General features: G+C 47.7%; 1 protein-coding gene across 1 annotated transcript; it reads right to left on the bottom strand.

The window, feature by feature from the left end:
• Window positions 1-656: 656 nt before the first annotated feature.
• Window positions 657-24,187, bottom strand: LOC101602384 (zinc finger protein 268-like). Its single transcript, XM_045139129.1, has 4 exons — window positions 24,099-24,187; window positions 10,487-10,613; window positions 7,696-7,788; window positions 657-3,211 (listed from the first exon to the last, which is right to left on the bottom strand). Exons 1-4 carry the CDS (start codon window positions 24,099-24,101, stop codon window positions 1,155-1,157), a joined length of 2,280 nt encoding a protein of 759 aa, XP_044995064.1. The 5' UTR covers window positions 24,102-24,187; the 3' UTR covers window positions 657-1,154.
• Window positions 24,188-26,111: the final 1,924 nt, after the last annotated feature.

Here is a 26,111-nt window from a genome sequence, read left to right as displayed (position 1 = left end):
AACTGCAGTGGAATCCAGTGAGGCTGGATAGGAAGCTGCCAGACGTTCCCACCGTCACAGGACGACTATCGCAAGGCTTCAGCAGCTGGGGATCCTAAGAAGGCAGATGTAGCTGAGGGACACTTTGCATTTAATCCATAACACATGCAATTTTATCATAATCACTTCATATTAACTTTATCCCCCTCTCCCTTTCACAGAATCCCTTTTTCTTTTCAACTCAACCCTCTTCAATTTTAATTATCTTTACCGTGGAAACCAGCCATGTTGAAATGTTGTGGCCACTTTACATGAGCTTTCATGTAATCTGGAAATTCCCTATCAAACCAATATCGGACATGGAAAGAAATTTGTTTCCAAGGTTAGTCTAAATCTTGTCAAGGTTGCAAGATGCATTTAATAGGGTAGCTTTTCAGTGTGAATTACAGGCATGATGTAAGACATTTAAAAATATTTTATTTGTTTGAGAGAGAGAAAGAGGAGGCAGAGAGAAAACTGGTGTGCCAGGGACTCCAGCCACTGCAAAGGAACTCCAGACGCATGCATCCCCTTGGGCACCTGGCTTACGTGGGTCCTGAGGAATCAAACTGGGGTCCTTAGGCTTCACAAATGTCTTAACCACTGGGCCATTTCCCCAGCCCCCTGTAATAATTTCATACTGTCAATCTTTTCCTTTATTCTTTACATCCTCAGTTGTCCACTGAGAGTAGAATTATTCACATTACTCAAATTCACTGGCAGGGCATGTTTACAATAAATGTGTTTTCTGAATTTTAGTAATCTCTGAATTACAGGATAAATTGTGCATGCTACATTCATCAGTTTTACCCGTAGGCACACTCTCATGTGAAGTTAGGACTAGGGTACTCAGAGTTTCCCAAATTTATTGCCAATATATAATCTCCATTCTCAGTTCCAGCATAGAAAACTTTTATGATTTATTAAGACACATTGAGTGTATGAACTGTCACATGAAGTGATGTATTACTTTCAGTGAAAAACTTCCTAGCTTTTTTTTTTTTTTTTAAATATTCACAGGACTCACAAACTATTGCTTGCAATAGAAAGCTTTCCCACATTCATTATATTCGTATGGCTTCCCACCTGGAGTTCAATGATGCACAGTGAGTTAGGACTTGAAAAGCTTTCCCGGATTAAATACAGTCAAACGGTTCCTCAAAGGTGTGGGCTCTCGGATAAACGGCCAGATCCGAGCTCCGGAAGAAAGCTTTCTCCAACTCATCACATTCAAATGGCTTCTGAGCTTCGTGGGTTCTCTGGTGAATCCTGAGGTGTGCCTTCCGGAAGAAAGCCTTTTCACATCCACTGCACTTATATGGCTTCTCGCCTGTGTGAACTCTCTGGTGGGTGGCAAGTTGTGACTGGGAGAAGAACGCTTTGCCACACTCGTGACATTCACATTGCTTCTCGCCCGTGTGATTTCTCTGGTGAATATTGAAGTTTGACTTCTGGCAGAAGGACTTCCCGCACTTGTTACATTCGTACGGCTTCTCTCCCGTGTGAGTTCTTTGGTGGATGGTGAGCTTGGACTTGGTGAGGAAGGCCTTCCCGCACTCGCTGCACTTGTATGGCCTCTCGCCCGTGTGGATTCGCTGATGGATGGTCAGGTAGGACTTCATGAAGAACGCCTTCTCACACTCACTACATTCGTAAGGCTTCTCGATCGTGTGAGTTCGCCGGTGCACGGTGAGCTCCGACTTGGAGAAGAAAGCTTTCGGGCAGCTGCTACATTCGTAGGGCTTCTCGCCGCTGTGAGTTCTTTGATGGATATTGAAGATGGACTTCTGGCGGAAAGACTTCCCGCAGTCGCTACATTCGTAGGGCTTTTCACCGGTGTGGATCCTCTGATGAATGGTGAGCCGTGACTTATAGAGGAAGGTTTTCCCACACTCCGCACACTCGTGTGGCCGCACGAGTTTGTGAGTTTTCTGATGCATCGTGAGCTGGGCCTTGGAGAAGAAAGCTTTCTCGCACTGGTTACACTCGTTCGGCTTCTCCCCCGTGTGGGTTCGTTGATGGATGGTGAGGTGCGACTTCAGGAAGTAGGCTTTGCCACACTCGCTGCACTCGTAGGGCTTCTCGCCCGTGTGGATCCTCTGGTGAATGGTGAAGTTCGACTTCCGGCAGAAGGCTTTCCCGCACTCGCCGCACTCGTACAGCCTGTCCTCCGCGTGCGTCTTCTCGTGCACGGTGCAGTGCGACTTCCGGGAGAAGGCTTTGCCACACTTGGGGCACTCGTAGGGCTTCTCGCCCGCGTGCGTCTTCTGGTGGATCGTGAGGCACGACTTGCGGAAGAAGGTTTTCTGACACTCGCCGCACGCGTACGGCCTCTCGCCGGTGTGAATCCTGTGGTGGATGGTGAGGTAGGACTTCAGGAAGAAGGCTTTCTCACACTCGCTGCACTTGTACGGCTTCTCGCCGGCGTGAACCCGCTGGTGCATGGTGAGCTGGGACTTGGAGGAGAAGGCCTTCTCACAGTCGTTGCACGCGTACGGCTTCTCGCCCGTGTGAACCCGCTGGTGCACGGTGAGCTCCGACTTGGAAAAGAAGGCTCTGTCACACTCGGTGCACGCGTACGGCTTCTCGCCGGTGTGCGTCCTCTGGTGCACGGTGAGCTTCGACTTGTGCAGGAACGCCTTGCCGCACTCGGGGCACACGTACGGCCGCACGCCTGTGTGGATCTTCAGGTGCATAGTGAGCTGCGACTTGGAGAAAAAGGCTTTCAGACACTGGTGACACTGATACGGCTTCTCGCCGGTGTGCGTCCGCTGGTGGATGATGAGGACGGACTTCTGAAAGAACGCCTTCCCGCATTCCTTGCACTCGTATGGCTTATAACCCGTGTGGATTCTCTGATGGACGGTGAAGTTAGACTTATGGCAGAAAGTTTTCCTGCAGACCTTACATTCGTAAGATTTCTCTTCTGAATGAGTTCTCTGGTGAGCAGTGAGTTCTGGCTTTGTGAAGAACAATTTCCAACACTTATGACATCGATACAGCTTTTCACCTGAATGAACTGGGAAGCGTGGCTTCCAGAAGAAGCCGTTCTCATACTCACTACATTCATATGGCTTCTCACTTAAATGAGTCATCTGATGATGCGTGAGGTGTAACTTATGGTAAACCGCTTTCTCGAACTGGTTACATTCACGAGCCGGTGTCCAGTGGATATTCTGTTGAAATTTCAATTCTGTAATAGAAAAAAAAAAAAAAAGATTGTTACATTCCTAATATGAAACAGGACCTTGACACACAAGTGATTCCTAATATTTGGTCATGTATCGTTTTTTAAGAAAAGATGTCTCACAACAATGATATCAATACTGTTTTTCACTTATTATGACATTTTTATTCTCTGAATACAGAATATAACTCAGTGGTGTGTTTCTTGACATAAGACTTTTTAAAAAATATATTTGTATTTATTTATCTGAGAGAGAAGAGGAGGTAGAAAGTCAGAGAGAGAGTGGGCACACCAGGACCTCCAGCCACCGCAAGCGAACTCCAGATGCATGTGCATCTGGCTTACGTGGGTCCTGGAGAATCGAAACGGGGTCCTTTGGCTTTGCAGGCAAATGCCCTAATAGCTGAGCTATCTTCTCCAGCCCATGAGACATGCTTTTTACACAAGCACAAATAAACTAAGCAAAAGATTTCCTATAGTCACTCAAGTTATTTAAAGTCTTCTGACCACAAAACGTTTCTATGTGAAAATAATACTGACAACTAGGGATAATTTTCTCCCATTTTCAAGAATAAGTTCTGACTAATTTTTAAAGACAGCCATTCTACCGTGGAGAAGACTTAATCTATTCTGGTGTTAACTTTCAATGTGATAACTATTGAAAATGAAGAAGAGTTTTCTTTCTTTTTTTTTTTTTTGGCAGTTTCCATTTCCACTGCCCAGTGTTTACACTACGTTTCTCTATGTAATGACAGGAACCTTTGTCCTATACTTGACTTTTTTTTTTTTTTAAAGATTATTGTGCATCAGTTTGGAAACGTGTTTTACAGAATGGGCACGTGGAGCTAAGAGGACAGCCTCAGGGGCCAGTCTTCCCTTTATTTGACAGTCTTCTGTGGAAACCATCAAACCATTTTATATGTTTTTTATTTTTTGAGGTAGGGTCTCGCTTTGGCTCAGGCTGACCTGGAATCCACTATGTAGTCTCAGGGTGGCCTCGAACTCGTGGCGATCCTCCTACTCCTGCCTCCTGAGTGCTGGGATGAAAGGCGTGCGCCACCATGCCCGGCATCCATTCTGTATGCCACGGGCCTGTGAGCTTCGGGGCGCTCGCTTGCTATTGCATTAGGCCGCTGAGTGACCTCCCTAGCCCACACTGGTTTTGTAACTGCTCTGAACATGATTCTTCTGTAGTTTTTCATTATTGTTATGTAATTATATAAACTGTTGTTCAAGCTTGCCTTCAATTTTATTCTATGTGAAGCAGAAGAGAAAGTGTTGGGCAAAAAACAAAAACAAAAAACAGAAAGGATTTCCTAAGAAAGAAAAATCACACACCACACAAGAATATGAAACAACATAAGTAAAACAGTACATAAAGTGAAGGAAGGGCTGGAGGAATGCCTTAAGGCATTTGCCTGCAAAGCCAAAGGACCTCGGTTCGATTCCCCAGCACCCATGTAAGCCAGCTACAGAAGGTGGCACGTGCATCTGGAGTTTATTTGCAGTGACTGGAAGCCCTGGTGTGCTCATTCATTCTCCCTCTGCCTCTTTTCCTCTCTCAAATAAATAAAAATAAAATATTTTTAAATGAAGGTAAGATAAAAATTCAAACATCAGAGACAGCACAAGATGTAATAAAGTGAAACTAAATTAACATTGTACAAAAAAAACAAATAAAAAAAGGAAATTGGAGAAAGTGATATCTATGCTCACTAAGACTACAATCTCAGAGTGGTTTGTAGAAATAATGGTAGTTTAATGGGAATCTAATATAGTCCCTCTGTTTTCACTGTTACAGTTGATCTTGAATGTTAAGCCCATGAACAATGTTAACGGCAGGACTGTGTTCAAATAAGAAATGTGTCTGCACATAAGACGACACTGGCGACCGCCAATATCCTCTGAAGTTGAGGGGAACAGGCAGAATCTTATTCACTGTAAAGGCCCCCACATTTCTTACAGATACAGGCAAAAGTACGATGCATGTTCCGAGTGCGTCAGCCTGTGAAAGAGGAGAGGAATCCAGGACTGTCCTGGGTCATTTCAGAGCTTTAAGCATCCAGCCAAGTCAACCACAGGTGGAAGGATCCAGCCGTATGATTCACCAGGCTGCCTAATTTTCTGCTGGACATTGCAGCTAAACGTGGGGTGCTCTAACGAATGCCTGAAGGTCACGTCTACGGTCAGCACAGGCTGGGCGCTCTCTGTCGTTCTGACCATAAACAAGCAGCGTGGCTGATTCGATGCCGTGATGGGGAGAGCACCAAGCCCCCCACTCCTTGGGTCCCTCATGTTCCCCTTCCTCAGTAATTCTAGACCTGCTCCTGTAGACTGCACTGCTGCCCGTGGTGCCCAGCTGCCACACAGAAGCCATTCAGCGTGTCCACGGCCTCCACAGACGGGGGCTGGTCCTTGTTTCCAGGTTCCAGGAGTTGATCGCTTCTACTTTGAGCACTCCCAGGTATTTTGATAAACTGAATCCACTTCTCTAAGGCAAGTGTGCTGCTGTTATGCATTAAATCATGTTCAAACATAACCACACTTGCCGGGTGTGGCGGTGCATGCCTTTACTCCCAGCACTTGGGAGGCAGAGGTAGGAGGATCACCGTGAGTTCGAGGCCACCCTGAGACTACATAGTGAATTCCAAGTCAGCCTGGACTAGAGTGAGACCCTACCTCCAAAAACAAAAACAAGGGCTGGAGGAATGGCTTAGCGGTTAAGGCATTTGCCTGAAAAGCCAGAGGACTCAGGTTCGATTCCCCAGGACCCACGTAAAGCCAGATGCACAAGGGGGCGCACGCGTCTGGAGTTCGTTTGCAGTGGCTGGAGGCCCCGGCGCACCCATTCTCTCCTCCTCCATTCTCTCTGCCCCCACCCCCCACCTTTCTCTGTCAAATAAATAAATAAATAAAAATATTAAAAAAAACCCATAACCACTCTAAACTTAACACCTAACAGACACAAATTCTACCAGCAGATACTACAGTCTTGGCACAACAGCTCGGAGTAGTCGGGTCTCATCTTGCAGTTGTGCTTTTCTCTGACTTCACACCTAGTAGAGGAAAACGGACGGCTTTCTGCTGTTCCCTTTGCTGTCATTTGGACGGCCCTTGTTTTAGATGCACCAACACCTATGTTCCAACCCTCGGCACACTTACTCTTTTTCAAGCGTCTAATACTCTTTGTCACCTTGATTCTTCTCAAGGATCTTGTGGCATGGAGAAAACGTCTAACCTTTATTTATTTATTTTTGGTTTTTCAAGGTAGGGTTTCACTCTAGCTCAGGCTGACCTGGAATTCACTACATAGTCCCAGGGTGACCTTGAATTCACAGAGATCCTCCTACCTCAGCCTACTCAGTGCTGGGATTAAAGGCGTGCGCCACCACGCCCGGCTGAAAACGTCTAATCTCTTATGGTGGAATCCTTGCTGCTCAATTTTCTCATTTTCTTCTAAATAACACAGACAACTGAAACTATTACAATGTTAAATATTCACTTCGGTGTACTTATTTCCAACTCTGTGTCACCACTGAAAGCATGATTCCATTGAGAAATTGTGTACTTACGGGGCTGGAGAGATGGCTTAGCAGTTAAGGCGTTTGCCCACAAAGCCAAAGGATCTCGGTTCCATTCCTCAGGACCCACGTTAGCCAGATGCACAAGGGGGCACATGCGTCTGGAGTTCGTCTGCAGGGGCTGGAGGCCTTGACGCGCACATTCTCTCTCTCGCTCTCTCTCTGTATTTCTGCCTCTTTCTCTCTCCCTCTCTCAAATAAATAAATAAATAAAATAATAATGAAAAAAAGAAATTGTATACTTAAACTGGACATGGTGGCAAACTCCTTTAACCCCAGCACTTGGGAGGCAGAAGTAGGAGGATCGCTGTGAGTTTGAGGCCACCCTGAGATTAGAGTGAATTCCAGGCCAGCCTGGGCTAGAGTGAGACCATACCTCAGAAAACAACAACAAAAATTGTATACTTAACTACGAGCTGTTTTTTGTGTTGTGAACGGATCACAGCAAGATGAAAGCAACAGCACCATATTAAAAACATACACAAGGTAAGTGAGAATTTAGGTGCAATATCTAACATTTTATATATATATATATATATATATATATATATATATATATATATATATTTTTTTTTTTTTTGGTTTTTCAAGGTAGGGTCTCACTCCAGCCCAGGCTGACCTGGAATTCACTATACAGTCTCAGGGTGGCCTCGAATTCACGGCGATCCTCCTACCTCTGCCCCCTGAGTAACATAGTATTTTTGAAGAAAACCCTTTGAAGAAAACATTTCGGAAATTCTAATAAAATAGGCTTCAATGGGATAAAGCGAGTTATGGGTTAACGTGGAGAAAACGCTTCGGAGAATGCATAAGGCAGATGTCTGATTCACAGGACAGGAGTCGCTCAACGTGGCCATTCCTGACGACTGCGCCTCCGGGCGGCCCCTCCCCCACAGGGCCTTCACTTGCCTTGCAGCCTCTCAAGGGAGTCTTCAGCCATGCTCCAGGGTGCGTACCCGTGCTCCAACCTGAATATCAAGTCGGGCTTGGTCAAACAGTGCCCTGCAAAAGGGAAATAAAGGACAAGCCATTGAAATGGGCTAAATCAGACAGGCTCGTGGAAGAGGACAGCCCCACTACAGAATCTGCGCTCGTCTGCGCGAAACACACAGTTTCCTTAGACAGCGTTTTACACTCATGATGTAACTGGAGTATTACCTTCAAGCGACATTTACGTAGCATGATAGGTAAAACAATGATCCAAAAACAACAACACTGGAGAGATGGCTTAGTGGTTAAGGCACTTGCCTACAAAGGCAAAGGACCTTGGTTCGATTCCCCAGGACCCCACATAAGCCAGATGCACAAAGAGCGCACGCGTCCGGAGTTTGTTTGCAGTGGCTAGAGGCCCTGGTGCGCCCATTCTCTCTGTCTCTCTCTCTCAAATAAATAAATAAAAAATATATTTTTTTAAAAAACTGGGCTATCAAGCTCATGGTGATTCTTCTACCTCTGCCTCCTGAGTGCTGGGATTAGAGGCATGTGCCACCACGCCTGGCTCCTAAGGAATTTTCTGTTTGTGTCCCCAAATCATGTAACCTTAGAAACTTGAAACCCACCAATAGTGCAAAGAATTCAAGATAATGTCAGACTACCTGCCATACTGTTTATAAAACCTCTGAGCTATCAGAGCTTGGGACTCAGGCTTTGGAAGTTATTCTCCTGAGTCCATGTGGACATGAATAAATTTTCTGATTCTCCATTCCAAAAAAAAAAAAAAAAACCTGGGCTGGAGAGAAGGCTTAGCAGTTAAGGCTCTTGCTTGCAAAACCAAAGGACCTCAGTTCAATTCCCCAGGACCCACATAAGCCAGATGCACAAGGTGGTACATGCATCTGGAGTTTATTTGCAGTGGCTGGAGGCCTGGTGTGACCATTCTCTCTCTCTCTCTCTCAAATAAATAAATAAAAGATTTAAAAAAAAAATTAAAAAAAAAAAACACTGCCAGGCATGGTGGCGCACGCTTTTAATCCCAGCACTGGAGAGGCAGAGGTAGGAGGATCGCCGTGAGTTCGAGGCCACCCTGAGACTCCCATGGTGAATTCCAGGTCAGCCTGGGCTAGAGTGAGACCCTACTTTGAACAACAACAACAACAAAATTAACACAACATTAACTGGGAGTGGTGGTGTACAACTTAAAAGATCACTGTGAGTTCAAAACCATCCTGGAATGACATAGCGAACTCCAGGTCAGCCTGGGCCAGAGCAAGACCCTACCTCAAAAAGAAAAATACATAAATAAAAGAAGATAATGAAGCCAGGCATGGCGTCACACACCTCTAATTCCAGCATTCAGGAGACTAAGGTAGGATTGCTATGAGCTTGAGGACAGCCTGAGACTACATAGTGCATTCCAAGTCAGCCTGGACTAAAACAAGACACTACACCCCCAGAGAGAGAGAGAGAGAGAGAGAGAGAGAGAGAGAGAGACAGAGAGACAGAGAGAGAGAGAGAGAGAGACAGAGAGATGTGTGAACAGGATTGGAAGGCAATATACGATCTTAAAGCGAAACAGTTCTACTGACTCACAAGGTGTCTCCCACTGCAGTCATTAACAGAATTAAGAACTAAGCAGCAATTAGCAAGGTCTTTGATAAGGGTAATCACTACCCCCATTTCTCAACCAGACGGCCATAAACTCCTCACTTGATATTCAAATTGGAAATATGTAGTTAAGAGATTTAAAAAACAAAAAAACAGGGGATGGACAGATGGCTTAGTGGTTAAGGCGCTTGCATGCAAAGCCTAAGAACCCAGGTTCAATTCCCCAGGATCCATGGAGGCTAGATGTACAAGGAGGCACATGTGTCTGGAGTTCATCTGCAGTGGCTGGAGGTCCTGGCATGTCCGTATTCATTCTTTCTCTCTCTCACACACACACGATAAATAAATAAAATATTTTTGAAAAGAGATCAACACTGGTAAGAGTTTTGATTTATTTCTTCAGCACAAATCTTTTTTTTTTTTAAAGACTTTATTTTTATTTATTTATTAGAGACAGAGGGGAAGAGAGACAGAGAGAGTGAGTAAGAATGTGCATGCCAGGACCTCATGAACTCCAGATGCATGTGCCACCATGTGCATATGCCTTATGTGGGACCTGGAAAATCGAACCTGAGTCCTTAGGCTTCACAGGCATGTGCCTTAACCACTGAGCCTTCTCTCCAGCCCACAAACCTTTACGTTAGTCCTATTTCTCTATGTAATTCCCAATATGCTCATTTACTCATCAAGCTGGAATTGACTGTTTTCCATTGAGATAACTGCAGTGAATAGATGTTTCCTCACTTCTCACCAGAACAGTCACAGGTCAGAAATGAAACATGCCAGGCACTGAGACAAAAATGCTCCCATTCTAATTACAAGATCAAGCTGACTTAGTAAAAGGAGAGAATAAAACAATAAAGCAGGTAAGTAGAATCTGGAAAGAGCAGACGAAAAAAGGCAGGGGGAGGGGAAGGGCAGAATGAAGCGGGTGCGTGTGGAAGGAATAACTTCCTGGGCTCCATAGTGCAGCAGTAACCGAGCATGCACTTGACAATTAAATTAGCACCTCAAGTTTGCCGGAGGAAGGTCTATGTCCCCCGGACAGCTGAAGAGGACAATAGCAACATACTATCAAGGGTCGGCAGCCACCTCTATGCTCATCAGCCAAAAGGAAAGGACGTGCTCCTCGGTGTTTCCGGGGAGTTGAGCTCACCCAAGAGCAGAAGGCTGCTGTAGTTCTCCAGCATCACCTCCCGGTAGAGGGCTCGCTGAGCCACGTCCAGATGCTGCCACTCCTGCCACGTGAAGTCCACGGCCACGTCCTCAAAGGACACCAGCTCCTGCGACGAGAGAGTGCTCTTCACACAGGGACCACAAGAAGGGGAGCAGTAAGAGCGGTTCACTCTTTCATGTCTGCCTGAGCAGCGACTCACACCAAGTACGGGTCATCTATGTATTTTATCACGGTAGAAAAGAACAAGACAAGTATCTTGCCTAAACCTTTCTGTGGTGATTTAAAAAAAAATACATGATTAGATTTTTTTTTTTTTGGCTTTTTGGTTTCTCGAGGTAGGGTCTCACTGTAGCCCAGCCTGACCTGGAATTCACTATGGCGTCTCAGGGTGGCCTTGAACTCATGGCGATCCTTCTACTTCTGCCTCCCGAGTGCTGGGATTAAAGGCGTGCGCCATCACGCCCGCCGGTGGCTTATCTTTGGATTTTCTATGCAAACATGGAGCTTGAAAATCTTATTGCTGAGGCTGGGCAAGAGTAAGATGCTACGTCAGAGAACACAACAACAACAAAAGAATCTTATTGCTGAGCATGAACATTTGGCTATAAACGTCTTCCAGAGTCTAGAAGCAACCTATCACTATCATTATAGGTCTTACTTTCCCACAAATGTTCTAAAGTTTTAAGTACAAAGTAAGTTTCTCGCTCTTCCTAATAGGTGAATGAGGATCATCATTATCAACAAACACACACACACACACACACACACACGCGGTTCTTTAAAAACTTCACAGCATGGAATATCAGTGCTCCTCATATTACCAGGAGAGTCCTTTGGGAGCATTAGGGGGAGACAATTAGCCAAAGTTAACACTGAGCCCTCTCGGCAAAGTCGCCCTTACAATTCTGTTTCTCTAGAACCACTTGTGGAGTCACAAATGGTTGGTCAGTGTGGTGTAGAACATGGAGCCAACAATATATATATTAGTATTGTGGTTACCTTCTCACTGCTGGCTACAAACACCCACACTGAAGCAGCTTGTGGGAGGAAAAGACTTATTCTGGCTTACAGTCCTGAGGGGTAAAATTCATGGTGGTGGTGGTACAGGAAAACATGGCATGAACGGAGGCTTGGGAATCACCCCCTCGCCAACACCACATGGAGCGGCAGGGTGGTGCGCAAAGGTCAGGCAAGGGGAAGTTGGTTCTATCATCCTTGATCCTGCCCCCAACAGCACACCTTCTGAAATAAGGTTCCACCTCCAAACTGCCATCAGGTGGGAACCAAGCACTCAGAACGCATGATTTTAGGGAGATGACTAAATTCAAGCCACCACAGTCGGCTCCCAGCCCCCATGAACTGACAACCACCAGGCTGGGGAGATGACTCAGCGGTTAAGGCATTTGCCTGCAAAGCCTAAGGATTCAATTCCCCAGGTCACATATAAGCCAGAGGCACAAGGGGGCGCACGCGTCTGGAGTTCGTTTGCAGAGGCCGGAGGCCCTGGTGTGCCCATTCTCTCTCTCTCAAATAAATAAACAAAATATTAAAAAAAATAAAGCCAGGCATGGTATAGCATGCCTTTAATCCCAGCACTCAGGAGGCAGAGGTAGGAGGATTGATATGAGTTCGAGGCCACCCTGAGACTACATAATGAATTCCAGGTCTGCCTGAGCTACAGTGAAACCCTACCTCAAATAATAAATAAATAAATAAAGTGATAACCACCTACGATGTAAAATGCAATGCGGTCACTGTTTCCAGCCTAAAGCTTTCATTCTTTTCGTGCCCTACCCTCTGGTTCACAGCAGTCCATTTCTTTTTTTTAAAAAATATTTTTTAAATTTATTTATTTATTTATTTGAGAGCAACAGACACAGAGAGAAAGACAGATAGAGGAAGAGAGAGAATGGGCACGCCAGGGCTTCCAGCCTCTGCAAACGAACTCCAGACGCGTGCGCCCCCTTGTGCATCTGGCTAATGTGGGACCTGGGGAACCGAGCCTCGAGCCGGGGTCCTTAGGCTTCACAGGCAAGCGCTTAACCGCTAAGCCCTCTCTCCAGCCCACAGCAGTCCATTTCTAGGCAATGCAACAGTGTGCAAGTTTTCAGGACACAGGAACAGCACAGCCGGCGACGCCAACTGTCTGCAGCCCAATCCACACAAAGCCTTTCCTTCCTCTCCTAAGCCAACCACCGCATCCCATACTTCTTTCTACGTTTAGGTCTTTCAGCTCTAATGATCTTACCGAACCCTGCCCTCACAGCTCTGGAAGGGCTCTCAGGACAAAATTTCAAATCCTTCCACATTCCTCCCACAAATCAGTTCCAAAAAGCCAAAAGCCACACCATCACGTTGCTAGTGGCAATGGGACCCTCCTCGGGTAGCAATTTCCTGTTGTCGTTACCTTCTTCTGGTAAAGCACCCAACCCAAGGGGCTGGTGGGAGGAAAGGGTGTATGTAATTTGGCTTAAAATCCTGAATAGAAGCTTCGTGGTCTCATGAAGAAGGTGGTAGGCCACAGACTGGACATCGCCTTATAGTCAACATCGGGTGGACGCCAGCACCAGGAGATGAGCCACTCCAGCATGGCGGGGCTCGCTATATCACTTTTTAATTTTTATTTATTTGAGAGTGACAGACAGATAGAGAGAGGCAGATAGAGAAGTATGGGTGTGCAAGGGCCTCCAGCTAATGCAAACGAACTCCAGACGCGTGCGCCCCCTCGTGCATCTGGCTTACGTGGGTCTTGGGGAATCGAGCCTCGAACCGGGGTCCTCAGTTTTCACAGGCAAGCGCTTAACCGCTAAGCCATCTCTCCAGCCCTTGCTATATCACTTCTAAGCCTACCCTAAAAAACACAAGTCCTCTAGCAAGGCTTCACCTCCCAAATTGCCATCAGCCAGAAACCGAGCATTCAAACATGAGTCTGGGGCTGGAGAAGGTGACTTAGTGGTTAAGGCGTTTGCCTACAAAGCCAAAGGACAAAGGTACGATTCTCCAGGACCCACGTCAGCCAGATACACAAGGGGGTACACGCATCTGGAGTTTTGTTTGCAGTGGATGGACGCCCTAGCGCACCCATTCTCTCCCTCTCTCTGCCTCTTTTTCTTTCTCTCTCTCAAATAAATGAAATGCCAAACAGAAAATGGTTATAAGTATCTTCAAAGAATTCAAAGGAAACAAACCCCAGAGGCTAACACAGGTAACCAACTTAACAAAATAAGGAAGTCAATATAAGATATAAGAAAGAAAACAGAAATATTGAAGAAATACCAATCAGCAATAAGAGACATGAAAAATATAGTAAGTCAAATAAAAAATTCTGTAGAAAGTCTCATCAACAGAATGGATCAAGTAAGGACAGAATATCTGAGCCAAAGACCAGGAAGTAAGCCTACTTGGGCATGGTGGTACGTATCTTTAATCCCAGCGCTTCAAAGGCAGACACAGGATTGATTACTTCGTGAATCTGAGGCCAGCTTGGGACTACAGAGTGAGTGCCAGGTCGGGGTGGTGGAATGAGACACTACCTCATAGACAAAAATAAAACCTGGGGAACACAATAAAGGCAGTTGTTAAGAGAGGGGTCTATAGCTTTAAGTGCCTATATTAAGAAATTAGAAAGATCACAAGTAAACAACTAAATGTTATGCCTTAATTAAGGCACTGGAAAAAGAAGAATAAGGCAACACAAAAATTAGTAGATGGGGCCGGGTGTGGTGGTGCACGCCTTTAATCCCAGCACTTGGGAGGCAGAGGTAGGTGGATCACCATGAGTTCGAGGTCACCCTGAGACTACACAATGAATTCCAGGTCAGCTCGGGCTAGAGTGAGACCCAACCTCGAAAAACCAAAAAATAATAGTAATAATAATAAATTTTAAAAATTAGTAGATGGAAAGAAATAATAAAGATCAGGGTTGATATTAATAGAAAAAAGTAAACAATGAATAAACAAAAAATTGGTTCCTTGAAAACATAAACAAGATTGATAAATCCTTATGAAAACTGACCAAAAGAAGAGATCCAAGCCAGGCGTGGTGGTGCACGCCTTTAATCCCAGCACTTGGGAGGCAGAGGCAGGAGGATCGCCATGAGTTTGAGGCCACCCTGAGACAACACTGGGAATTCCAGGTCAGCCTGAGCTAGAGAGAAACCCTACCTTGAAAAACAAAAGCAAAACAAGATCTCCAATTAAATAAAATCTGGACCCAGATGGACAAGCTGGTCAGTTTGATCTGATCTTTACAGAAGCAGCAAAGATACTTGTCAAACAAAACTTGCTCCATGAAGTAGGAAAGGAAGGAATACTGCCAAACTCTTTTTTTTAAAAAATAGTTTTTATTTATTTATTTGAGAGAGACAGACACAGAAAGACAGATAGAGGGAGAGAGAGAGAATGGGTGTGCCAGGGCTTCCAGCCTCTGCAAACGAACTCCAGACGCGTGCGCCCCCTTGTGCGTCTGGCTAACGTGGGACCTGGGGAACCGAGCCTCGAACCGGGGTCCTTAGGCTTCACAGGCAGGCGCTTAACCGCTAAGCCATCTCTCCAGCCCTGCCAAACTCTTTTAAAGAAGCCAGCCAGCATTATTACCCTGATGCCAAAACCAGGCAAAGACACAACAAAAGAAAATTACAGACCAATCTCCCTCATGAACATACATGTAAAATTTCTCAACAAAATACTAGCAAACTGAATACATCAAAAGGATCATTCACCCTGGCTAGGTGGGTTTCGTCCTAGAGATGCAGTAATGTTCCTAGTCACAAGTGCTTCAAAAATAAATGAAATACTTAGTCCCAGCACTCGGGAGGCAGACGCAGGAGGATCACTGTGAGTTCGAGGCCACCCTGAGACTCCATAGTGAATTCCAGGTCAGCCTGGGCTAGAGTGAGACCCTACCTCGAGAAACAAACAAACAAGAATAATAATAATAATAATAGAGTTGGAGAGATGGCTTAGCAGTTAAGCACTTGCCTGTGAAACCTAAGGACTCCGGTTCGAGGCTCGATTCCCCAGGACCCACGTTAGCCAGATGCACAAGGGGGCGCATGCGTCTGGAGTTCGTTAGCAGTGGCTGGAGGCCCTGGTGTGCCCATTCTCTCTCTCTCCTGCCCTCCCTCCTTCTGTCTGTGGCTCTCAAATAAATTTTAAAAAAAGTAATAAAATAATAATGATAAAAAATTAACTAATATATTGGAATGAACCGAACCAAGGAAGTGAAGGCTCTATACCACGAGAACTGTCAATCGCTCAAGAGAGGGTCAACCCAGCAGGAGAGACAATGGGCAAGAGCAGCATGGACAGGTCCTGGAAAGCTGCTCGGCAAAGAGGTGTGCTCAAGTACGAGGACCTGAGTTCAATATCCACCCACGGGTCAGCCAGGCAGGGCCACACTTGCCTGCTACACCAGTGCTGCGGGGTGGTGACGGGGGAATCACCGTGGCAGAACTGTTTACCAGTGTGACTGAAACTGGCAGCTCCAGGCTCACTGAGAGACTTCCTCTCACGGTCATGGACAACAGAAGTGAAAGGCTGTGGGAAGAGGACACTCAGTGTTCTCCAGCCTCCGCAGACAGAATACATGCATTTGCACTCACACATGCACATATCATATATCCACACATACTAGACAACACACACATACACCTCAAAAGAATAGAAATATAGGGGCTGGAGACAGGGCTTAGCGGTTAAGGTGCTTATTTATGAAGATTCGATTCCCCAGGACCCACGGACGCCAGATACACAAGGGGGTGCATGCATCTGGAGTTTGCGTGCAGTGGCTTGAGGTTCTGGTGCGCCCATTCTGTCTCCTCTCTCTCTCTCTCTCTCTTTTTGAAAATAAATTAAAAAATTAATTATTTTTAAAAGTAATGGAAGTATAGTCTGAATAGACAGAGGCAGGAATCTGCTCAATTTGGCATATGTCCAGCACAGGAGCTGGTAAGGGGAGCATCTTTTGTTTGAAAGTTTTCCTGAATGGAATGATCATGCTAGGAACCTCAGTCAAAATACAGATACTGTGATAACCCCAAACACTACAGGCTATTGCCAAGGCCCTTGGTTTCCCACCAGAAATAGATGGTAAGACCCTATTGCTGAAGACTCCACACACTTGGGCTGCAAGGCCACTGAGAGAGAATTCCTCCTGGAACTGAGCTGATAACCTCCTCCAGGTAGAGCAGGTGACAGAAAGCTGGAAGAAGCCATTCTGCATGCAGTTCAATGGGGGGAAGAGAAAACACCAGTGAAGATACTCAGCAATGGACACTGCAAGCATTATATTTGGCCAGCCAGGCCAAATGAACCAATGGGTGCAATAGTGGCACGTCTGTCATGGTGGAAATCAAATGCCCTCTAATTGGACTGGAGGCCCGCTCCATGGGAGGGAATACATCCCTGATATTGAAAACTTAAAACAGGGGTAGTCATGAGCTCTAGGGATGTAACTGCTGCTGTCTGGCTAAATGTATATACTATGCTCATCAAAGTGCCCATTAAGCACTTCTCTTAATGTTCATACCCATATATTAATGCTACTGTCACTTTTGGTTAGAGAACCTCTTTTCAGATGGCAGTGACCTTGGGATGACTCAGAAGGCACCATGGTGCTGGAAGGAAGTGACAGGAGCGCTCAGCACTGCAATATCTCTGTCACACCTTCCAAGGCTCAGGGTCCATTGCAGAAGAGGTGGCGGAAAGAATGTAAGAGCCAAAGGAAGGGTAGGACTCTGTGGTGCTTTGATTCAGGTGTCCCCCATAAACTTAGGTGTTCTGAATGCTAGGTTCCCAGCTGATGGATATTTGGGAATGAACGCCTCCTGGAGGGAGTATATTGTTGGGGGCGGGCTTATGGGCTTTATAGCCAGTTTCCCCATGCCAGTGTTTGGCACATCCTCCTGTTGCTGTGGTCCATCTTATGTTGGCCAGGGGGTGATGTCCACCCTCTGCTCATGCCATCGTTTTCCCCTGCCATCGTGAAGCTTCCCCTTGAGCCTGTAAGCCAAAATAAATCTCTTTTTCCCAGAAGCTACTCTTGGTTGGGTGATTTCTACCAGCAATGCGAACCGAACTGCAACAGTAAAGTGGTACCGAGGAGCAGGATTGCTGCTAGACACCTGACTGTGGCTTTGGCCTTTTGGAGCTGATTTTCAAGAGGAATGTGGAAAGAGTTGAAACCTTGGCCTAAGAGATGCTTTGCAGTGCTGTAAGTACAGCTTGATTGTCTATCCTGGTCAGAGCTGAAAGACCTGAAGGCAGTAAGAACTATGGACTGTGAGGTTTGGCTTATGAGGGTGAGAAAGAGCTGTGCCTGGACTGGGATAGCAGTTTGTGTGAGAAGCTTGTTCTTGTGCCCATGTCCTGAGAAGTTGTGCAGGGTTGCTTAGCGTAGAAATGAACTGGTGTGTGCAGAGGGATATGGCACAGAAAGGAAAATCTTTGGGTGAACTGCTGCCCGTTCAGCTGCAACTGAGAGATTACAACCTATGAGTCTGGGCTAGCTGACCTGCGCTGGGGCAACAGAAAGAATGTCGACTCTTTTGAAGGGGCCTGAGTGCTCAAGGAGTGTCCTGTTCTTCAAAGTCTGCTTTATTCCCCCCGGATTAACAAATTGGGACCCTACCTGGTATCCTGGAGTATAAGAAATGCTGGAAAGAGGGTCATTGAGTTTGCAACACGGTCTTGTGTTTTGGAAATGGCCATGGGCAGTGTGAAGCGGGTTTGCTGGTTGCCTGCATAGATACCCCATGGGGCCATGAGGATGAACCGTGGCTTGCAGTGGAGACCCAGTGGAGATGCCGGGAGCATGAGATGGCTGCCGAGAAGCTGCCGGCCCCGATGAAGTTCCCAGGATTGTGAGTAGCCTAGCTGGAGGGGCGGAATTGGAATGCCAGAGACTTGTTGCTGTTTAGAATTATCAGACTTGAAGATTTGTCACTGGCTAGAGTTGCTGGACTTGAAGCTACAGAGTTTGATGTTTGCCCTGGTTGTTTTAAAGCTTGTATTGGTTGAATGTTCCTCTGCTATGCCCAATGCCATCTTTTGCAGTGTGAATATTTATTCTGTGCCATTATGGGTTTTTTGAGATTATATTTTGTTATTATGGCTCAGTTAAAAGATCTTGAACTATGGGGATGTATGAGCATCATTGGAATTGATAAAAACTATGGGGACTTTTAAAGTCAGACTGAATGCATTGTATTTTACATCATGTACGGATATCAGTTTATGGGGGCCAGGGGCGGAATGTGGTGGTTTGATTCAGGTGTCCCCCATAAATTTAGGTGTTCTGAATGCTAGGTTCCCAGCTGATGGATATTTGGGAATTAATGCCTCCTGGAGGCGGTGTATTGTTGGGGCGGGCTTATGGGCTTTATAGCCAGTTTCCCCATGCCAGTGTTTGGCACACCCTCCTGTTGCTGTTGTCCATCTTATGTTGGCCAGAGGGTGATGTCCACCCTCTGCTCATGCCATCGTTTTCCCCTGCCATCGTGAAGCTTCCCCTCGAGCCTGTAAGCCAAAATAAATCTCTTTTTCCCAGAAGCTGCTCTTGGTTGGGTGATTTCTACCAGCAATGCGAACCGGACTGCAACAGACTCCTAACAACGTGCTCCCCCAGACACAAAATGGCCTGGATATCCATGTATTTTACTTTTTGATTTATTAAGGTGATGTTTTACTCTAGCTCAGGCTGACCTGCAATTCAGGGTGGCCTCAAACTCACGGTGAACCTCTTACCTCTGTCTCCCCACTGCTGGGATTAAAGGTGTGTGCCACCATGCCTGGCCAGTAGAAGGTGGGATTATAGACCTGTCCTACCAAGACTGGCTTGGAAATAGAATTTGAACCCAGATCTACACCACATTCCCTATTTAAACTAACAAAGTATTGGGGAGGGACTCCAAGTCTCAAGGGACAAGGCCTCTGAGCACAGGCGCTCCTGGAGTCACCTGAGATGCTGGCTGTCCTGAGGGAGGGTCTTCATGAGTCACTTCACCCTTCCTAGAAATGCCCTCGCAGAACTACCCAGAGCATGCGTGTTACGTAACTCCTGCCCTGATCAAGTTGAGACAAGACTTGAACCGTCACACATATGTGACACTGTACTTCTTTCTCACTCCTCTCCCTTGTGGTACTGTCCCCCTCTGACTGGAGCCCTTTAATCCTCAAACAACAGCAACAGTTGTATCTTTCCTTCTTCTTAAGCCTTCCCATTAGCTAGGAATATAAGCCTTCACCACCTGGGCTTGAGGGGAGATTTGAACCAAGGGATAGCCCCCTTTCCCCTCTGTACCTTAACAGGGCACTGAGGACATGCGGCCACAGATAGCAGGAGACAGGAAGGGCAGAACCCCATGCTCACAGCTCCTCCTGGAATCCTGCATCCTGAGTTAACCATCCCAGCTGGACAAGGTCACTTCTCACACCCACGTAACACAGACACATACGTAAGTGGCTCAGGGAGGAAAAACTGCCTCATCAGAGAATCCTGACTCCAGTCCGTGACCTGGTGGTCCCAGAGACTGAAGAGGGGCTCCTTGAGCCGGGGGAGTGCCAGACAGACGGACCAGCGACAGGACAGAGTGGAGTCCCGTTCACATGCCTGGCTGAGGGCAGTCAAAAGAGAGTCAGCCAGGCGTGGTGGCGCACGCCTTCAATCCCAGCACTCGGGAGGCAGAGGGAGGAGGATCGCCCTGAGTTCGAGGCCACCCTGAGAGTATGCAGTGAATTCCAGGTCAGCCTGGGCTATAGTGAGGAAAACAAACAACAACAAAAAAAAAAAAAAAAAAAAAATATTAAAAAGACAGAGTGTGTCAGAGATGGAGGGTATAGGTTCAGAGGTAAACAGCCTAGGACACAAACCCAGCAGCGCACACAAATCGTCACAGGTGGCCTGTGACCTTCGGCTGTGGCTGTATCTCCCCCAGTAGCTGCAGGAGGGTTCAGGAAAAACGGGGGGGGGGGAGGAACCCAGGGGTCAAGTGACCCAGGCCGTGGGGAGCCAGAGGAAAGGGTCACATAGTCACATGGCATTGCCATTTCCCTCACCTGGCTTAGGGAAGCCATGCGCAAACTCACGATGTCTAGATGCTGGGGTGTAAAGTGCCCTCCCTCGATCCCACTCCAGTAATAGTTCCTGGGAGAGTCTAGAAAATTCGGTACAATTAGTAACATCACACTGAAGGTCCCACGTGCTTGGGCATAAATCGCCGTGAGGGCAACGTTATTATTTGAAGTGTACAGAGAAGGGACGTTCTCTGCACGCAGGTAACCATCTCAGCAAGTGGTGCTAACTGAGCTGGGATGTTAGACTTTCAGCTCGCCAGAGACAGTCAGCAGACTCCGGTTCGATGTCCTTCCCACGTCCTCTTAAATTTTCCCCATGTCTATTCCTCACTCCACAAAGCCTCCCTCCATCCTGAGGAGTGGAATCCAGCCTCAAAGGCCCTCCTCAGAGCCCCTTCCCTGAAGTCTCCTAGGCCAGACCTTCAGTGCCTCCTTCACACCGTTACCCCACCCCTGAGGCCCCTGCACCAGCTCTCTCAATAGACCAAACCCCCTCTGCAGTGCTCCTCCCTTAGACACGGGCCTCCAGCCCTTGGTCGCAGTATCCAAGGCTAGCCTCTCACTTCCTCCCTCACGCATGACTTCTTCCTTCACACCTATTTTAGGCCTGTCTTCCGCACAGATTGCCCCCTTCTGTAGACCCCCATCCCTCCTGAGGACCAGGGACCCCCAGCAAGTCATGCCCCTCCCATCCTTTGCAGAACATGGGCTTAGTGAAGACACAGCCTTCTGGAACATGTGATCATCAAACCACTGACCTGCTTGTCCCACGGTGGCAGGCAAAGGTGGGGGGGGGGGTCGCCCGCCAAGCCCCTGGTGCCTCACAGCAGCTTCCCTCGCTGCACAGCGAGCCAAGCTCTGCATCTCACTGTTCTCTTGGGTTCCAGGGTCCTGGGGGCTGGTGGACTTTAAAGCACCCCTGGTCTCCCCACGACAATCTTATTTTTGGCAGGCTGCATTCCCACCACACTGGCCAACAAACAGCAAGACTGTCCCGTCCTCAAGAAGAGAACTGAGTGACAGCAGGAAATGGCTTCTCTGAGCTGCCACGGAGAGATGACTACGCATGAACTTAAGGCACAGGCCATGCCAGGCACTGCCCACCACTGCTTCTTGCTAATTTGAAACCAAGTTTCTCTAGATACCCAGTTTTAACTACAAATATCTCTAGACAAGGCCGGTCTGGAGCTTGGGGTCCTGTCTCTGGCCACAGACTCTGGAGTGGCTAGGGTTACAAATCTACACACAGACTACCTGTTTGAAAGTGACACTGAACTCAGGGCTTGGCTCCCTCCTGTTTCACCTTAATAGCAAATGGATGGAGACACATCCAGAGGAGGGAGGGAGGAAGGGGTACAACCCTGGGGGCACAGCTGCCCCTAGCATCCAGCTCACGATGTAAAACCATCCACCTGGACGGGGCCTCAGCCAGCCAAACTGTCTCCACACTGATTCTCCTTGTCTTACGGATATACCACCATAGAGGACAGAAAGATGGACACAGGGGCTGGAGTGATGGCTTAGCGGTTAAGGCGTTTGCCTGCAAAGCCAAAGGACCCAGGTTCGATTCCCCAGGACCCACGTAAGCCAGCAGAAGGAGGTGCGTGCGTTTGGAGTTCGTTTGCAGTGGCTGGAGGCCCCGGAACACTCATTTCCTCTTTCCTTTTCTCTCTCTCTCCCTGTTTCTCCCAAATAAATAGATAATTAATTTAAAAAATTTTAAAAACAGAAAGATGGCCACAGATATGAGAAGTGACAGTAGCGGGAGGCCGGTGACTCGCGTGCACACATCGCAGTACTTAGGGGGCAAAGGTCAGAGGACTGCTGTATGCTTGAGGAAAGCCTGGGCTACAGCGTGAGTGGTTCACCTTCACTACAGAGTAAGACATTGACTGAAAAATAAAAATGCAAAAAGAAATAAAAGGAAACCAGGAAAAGGATGGAGGGGAAAATATACAGGAACACCCACAGAAGGGGGGTAAGGGGACACCTCACGGGTCCCCCACGTAGGATTGGGGTCCAGGCCCCATTCCTCCGCCTCCGAGGATCCAAGTCTTCCCCTCTGACCTGTGGCACTCAGCGAAAAGGATCAACACCAGCAGCAGCCCTGTCCCCAGGGAAAGCCATGCAGGCCACAAGTTTTAGCTCATGCATGGGGAAGGAGGGCGAAGACTCTGCCCCTGCCTTGCCTCCCCAGCTCGGGCGCTTCAAAATCACGTCCCAAACCAGCCAGATGGGACCAGAGAGAGCACAGGGAGTCAAGCTAGCCCTGAACCCCAGTGCCTGGCCTTGAGGTCGAACTGTGGCCTCCGGATCTTACCACCTGAGGCCTTATGTCTCACCTGAGCTCCACACCTGTCTCTCATCCTTATTCCCTCTGTGAATATCTGACTTTCCCGAACCTGCCTTGTGCTCTTCGGGCTCTAGTGGAAGAGACGTATTTAGCACCCCACCAGTGCCTGGCTAGTCACAGTTGGGTCGCAAGGTAATGTGTGTACGTACGTAAGTACACACACACACACACACACACACACACACACACACAGTGCTTGAATAAAGTCACCCAGTAAGGAAGTGCATGGCTTTTGGATTCCAATCCATGGCTTAGCGACGTCGGGTCCTCAAGGAAATTCATTCTGGGGAAGAGGTGGTTGAGAGCCAGATACACTTTATATATATATATGACTACAGAAAGAATGGTGCTCACACGCCTGGACTTCCACAGTCAGATAAACACAGGGATCCAGATGAAGAGAAAGTAATGATTAACAACTAGATATACAGGAATAGAAGAGGCTCAGGGAGTACTCTGGAAGGGCGGTGGCATCACGACCCTCGGCGGCGCTGAGTCCCTAGAGAACAGACAGGGCAGTATAAGGGCCCAGGTTCGATCCCCCACGACCCAGGTAAGCCAGATGCTCTAAGTGGCACACGCGTCTGGAGTTCCTGGAGGCCCTGGCGCGCCCATTCTGTCTCCTTTTAATCTCTCTCTCTCTTTGCTTGTAGGTAAAATATTAAAATAACATATGTAACAACACAATAAAATATTAAAATGCCAGGGTGTTACGTAAGGGTGACCCGCCCAAATCCACCGGGCTAACAAATGCCGGCCGACTGCTCCGTACCCCAATGTACCCCCGCCTCCAGAACCCACCCCCAGATTCACGTGCGCGGTCCTGTGACCGTGCACATCCTATCCCGGAGTTGCACACACCGCAAGGCCGGCTCGGGAGCTGCAAGCCCGGGCACCCGCGGGCCCCACCGCCGTCCTGGGCACAGGCGGGCCGCAGACGGGGAGGTGACAGCGGCTGGACTCCGCGGCCCGCGGCAGGCACCCGGGTTGGGAAGCAGCCGCGCACAGAGATCGCGTCCCTCCCCCGTCCCCGGCGGGGCACCCCCGAGGTCTGCGGCGGGGGCGGGGGTGCAGGGGGAGGGACCCCGGAACGGAAGACGGGGACTTCCGTCCCCACCGCGGCGGCACCGACGACCTGCCCGGGGCTCGGGGCGCCGCGCTCACCATTTCCGCGTCGCCTTGGCCGGCAGCACAAGTGGGGCAGGCCACGGAGTCTGGGGCGCCGTCCCCGCCGCACGCACACACACACACACACACACACACACACACCCGAGGACCCCAAATGCACACAGGAAGCCCCGGCGGCGGGCACGTCCCCGGCGGCCGGGCAGGTACGGCGCGCACGCTCGGAGACAAAGGCTCGGCACTGCGCACGCGCCGCCCCGTACGGCGCGTCCCATTGGACGGCGCCCCAGGCCCCGCCCCACTCGGGCCCTGACTGACAGCACGCGGCAGGACACCACTTCCTCCCCCCCCTCGCGCGGCGCGTCCCATTGGGCGGCGCTCCCGGCCCCGCCCACTCGGGCCCTGACTGACAGCACGCGGCAGGACACCACCAACCCCGTACGGCGCGTCCCATTGGACGGCGCTCCCAGCCCCGCCCACTCGGGCCCTGACAGCTCACAGCAGGAAGAGCCTGGTGGGTGGATGCTGAAGAAGCAGCCTGGGCCAAGGGATCCAACCTGGGCCTTATAGGTGCTGGTTCCAAACAGTTTCAACAAGGCTGCGGGAGGCGGCTCGGCACTTAAAGGCAATGGCTTGCAAAGCCTGCCTGGATTCAAAACCCCAGTACCCATACATATAAAAGAAATGCGCAAAGTATCCTGACACTCCATAGTGAGTTCCAGGTCAGCCTGAGCTAGAGTGAGACTCTACTTCGAAAAAATCAAAATAAAATTAAAAAAAAAATACACACAAATGCACAAAGTGGGGTATGTATCTGGAATCTGTTTGCAGCGGCAGGAGGCTCTTGCAAGCCCTCTCTCTCTCTCTCTCTAATTGCAAATAAAAATAAAACATTATATATATATGTGTGTGTGTGTGTGTGTGTATGTATGTATGTATGTATGTATATAAATAACAAGTTCTTCATTGCTGTTATTTTAAGGCAAAACTGCCTATGGGAAATCCTGAAACAAATGAAAAATTTGGTTTTTAACCATCCATCTATCTATCTATACACATATGTATGTGTATATATACATTTATATATATGTGTGTGGGTGTATATATATATATATATATGTATGTGTATATATATATACATACACACATATGTATGTATGTGTATGTATATATATATATACACATATATACATACATACATACACACACACACACATATTGTGGTAGTTTGATTCAGGTGTCCCCCATAAACTTTGGTGTTCTGAATGCTAGGTCCCCAGCTGATGTCAATTTGTAATTAAAGTCTCCGGGAGGCAGTGTATTGTTGGGGGCAGGTTTATGAGTGTTACAGCCACTTTCTCCTGCCGGTGTTTGATATTCTCTTGTTGCTATTGTCCACCTATTGTTGACCAGGAGATGATGCCCACCCTCTGTTCATGCCATCGTTTCCCCCTGCCATCATGGGGCATCCCCTTGAATCTGTAAGCCAAAGTAAACATTTATTTTCCCACTAGCTGTTCTTGGTTGGGTGTTCTGTGCCAGCAATGTGAACCTGACTGTAACACATATTCGTATAATGTATATATCTTATTTATAAATGGGAAAATTAAGACAAATTCCTCCTTTTCTAATTTCCTGTTGCAATCTCCTAAAACAACTCAGATTGTAAGCACAACTTCCAAATGCCTTTAGAGGTAAGCCAATCTATAGAAGCATGCTTATACTGGGCATGGAATGGCCAGTATGACCTGAGGGCCCATCGGCCACCTTCCATCTGAACCCCTGTGCTCAAATATTAGCAAAGCTACCTGCTGGGCTGTGAGGGCTCTTCCTACGCTTTACTGTTCCGCACGAAGAGTGAGGTGAGGACCTGATTGCTAATTCACAGGTTTACTCTGAAAGATGAAGTAGGAGGAGTGCCCGCTTCAGCAGCACATATGCCAAAACTGAAATCATAAAAGAAAAACAAAAAGCACAAAAAAGAAATTATAGCCAAAAGATTAGAATGGCCCTTGCACAAGAATGACATTAATTATCCATGACCTCACGGTG

Source organism: Jaculus jaculus, chromosome 21 (assembly GCF_020740685.1).
Source record: "Jaculus jaculus isolate mJacJac1 chromosome 21, mJacJac1.mat.Y.cur, whole genome shotgun sequence".
Classification (NCBI taxonomy): domain Eukaryota; kingdom Metazoa; phylum Chordata; class Mammalia; order Rodentia; family Dipodidae; genus Jaculus; species Jaculus jaculus.
The sequence above is the reverse complement of the archived record's forward strand: the minus strand, read 5'-3'. Positions and strand labels throughout refer to the sequence as shown.

Bases quoted from the DNA above. Each gene is read 5' to 3' on its own strand.
- LOC101602384 (XM_045139129.1), bottom strand. The intron at 7,789-10,486 runs GTGAGCTCAACT...TCCCTTTTGCAG, and splicing joins CAGCAGCCTTCTGCTCTTGG to GGCACTGTTTGACCAAGCCC. The intron at 3,212-7,695 runs GCAAGTGAAGGC...TTTCTATTACAG, and splicing joins CTCCCTTGAGAGGCTGCAAG to AATTGAAATTTCAACAGAAT.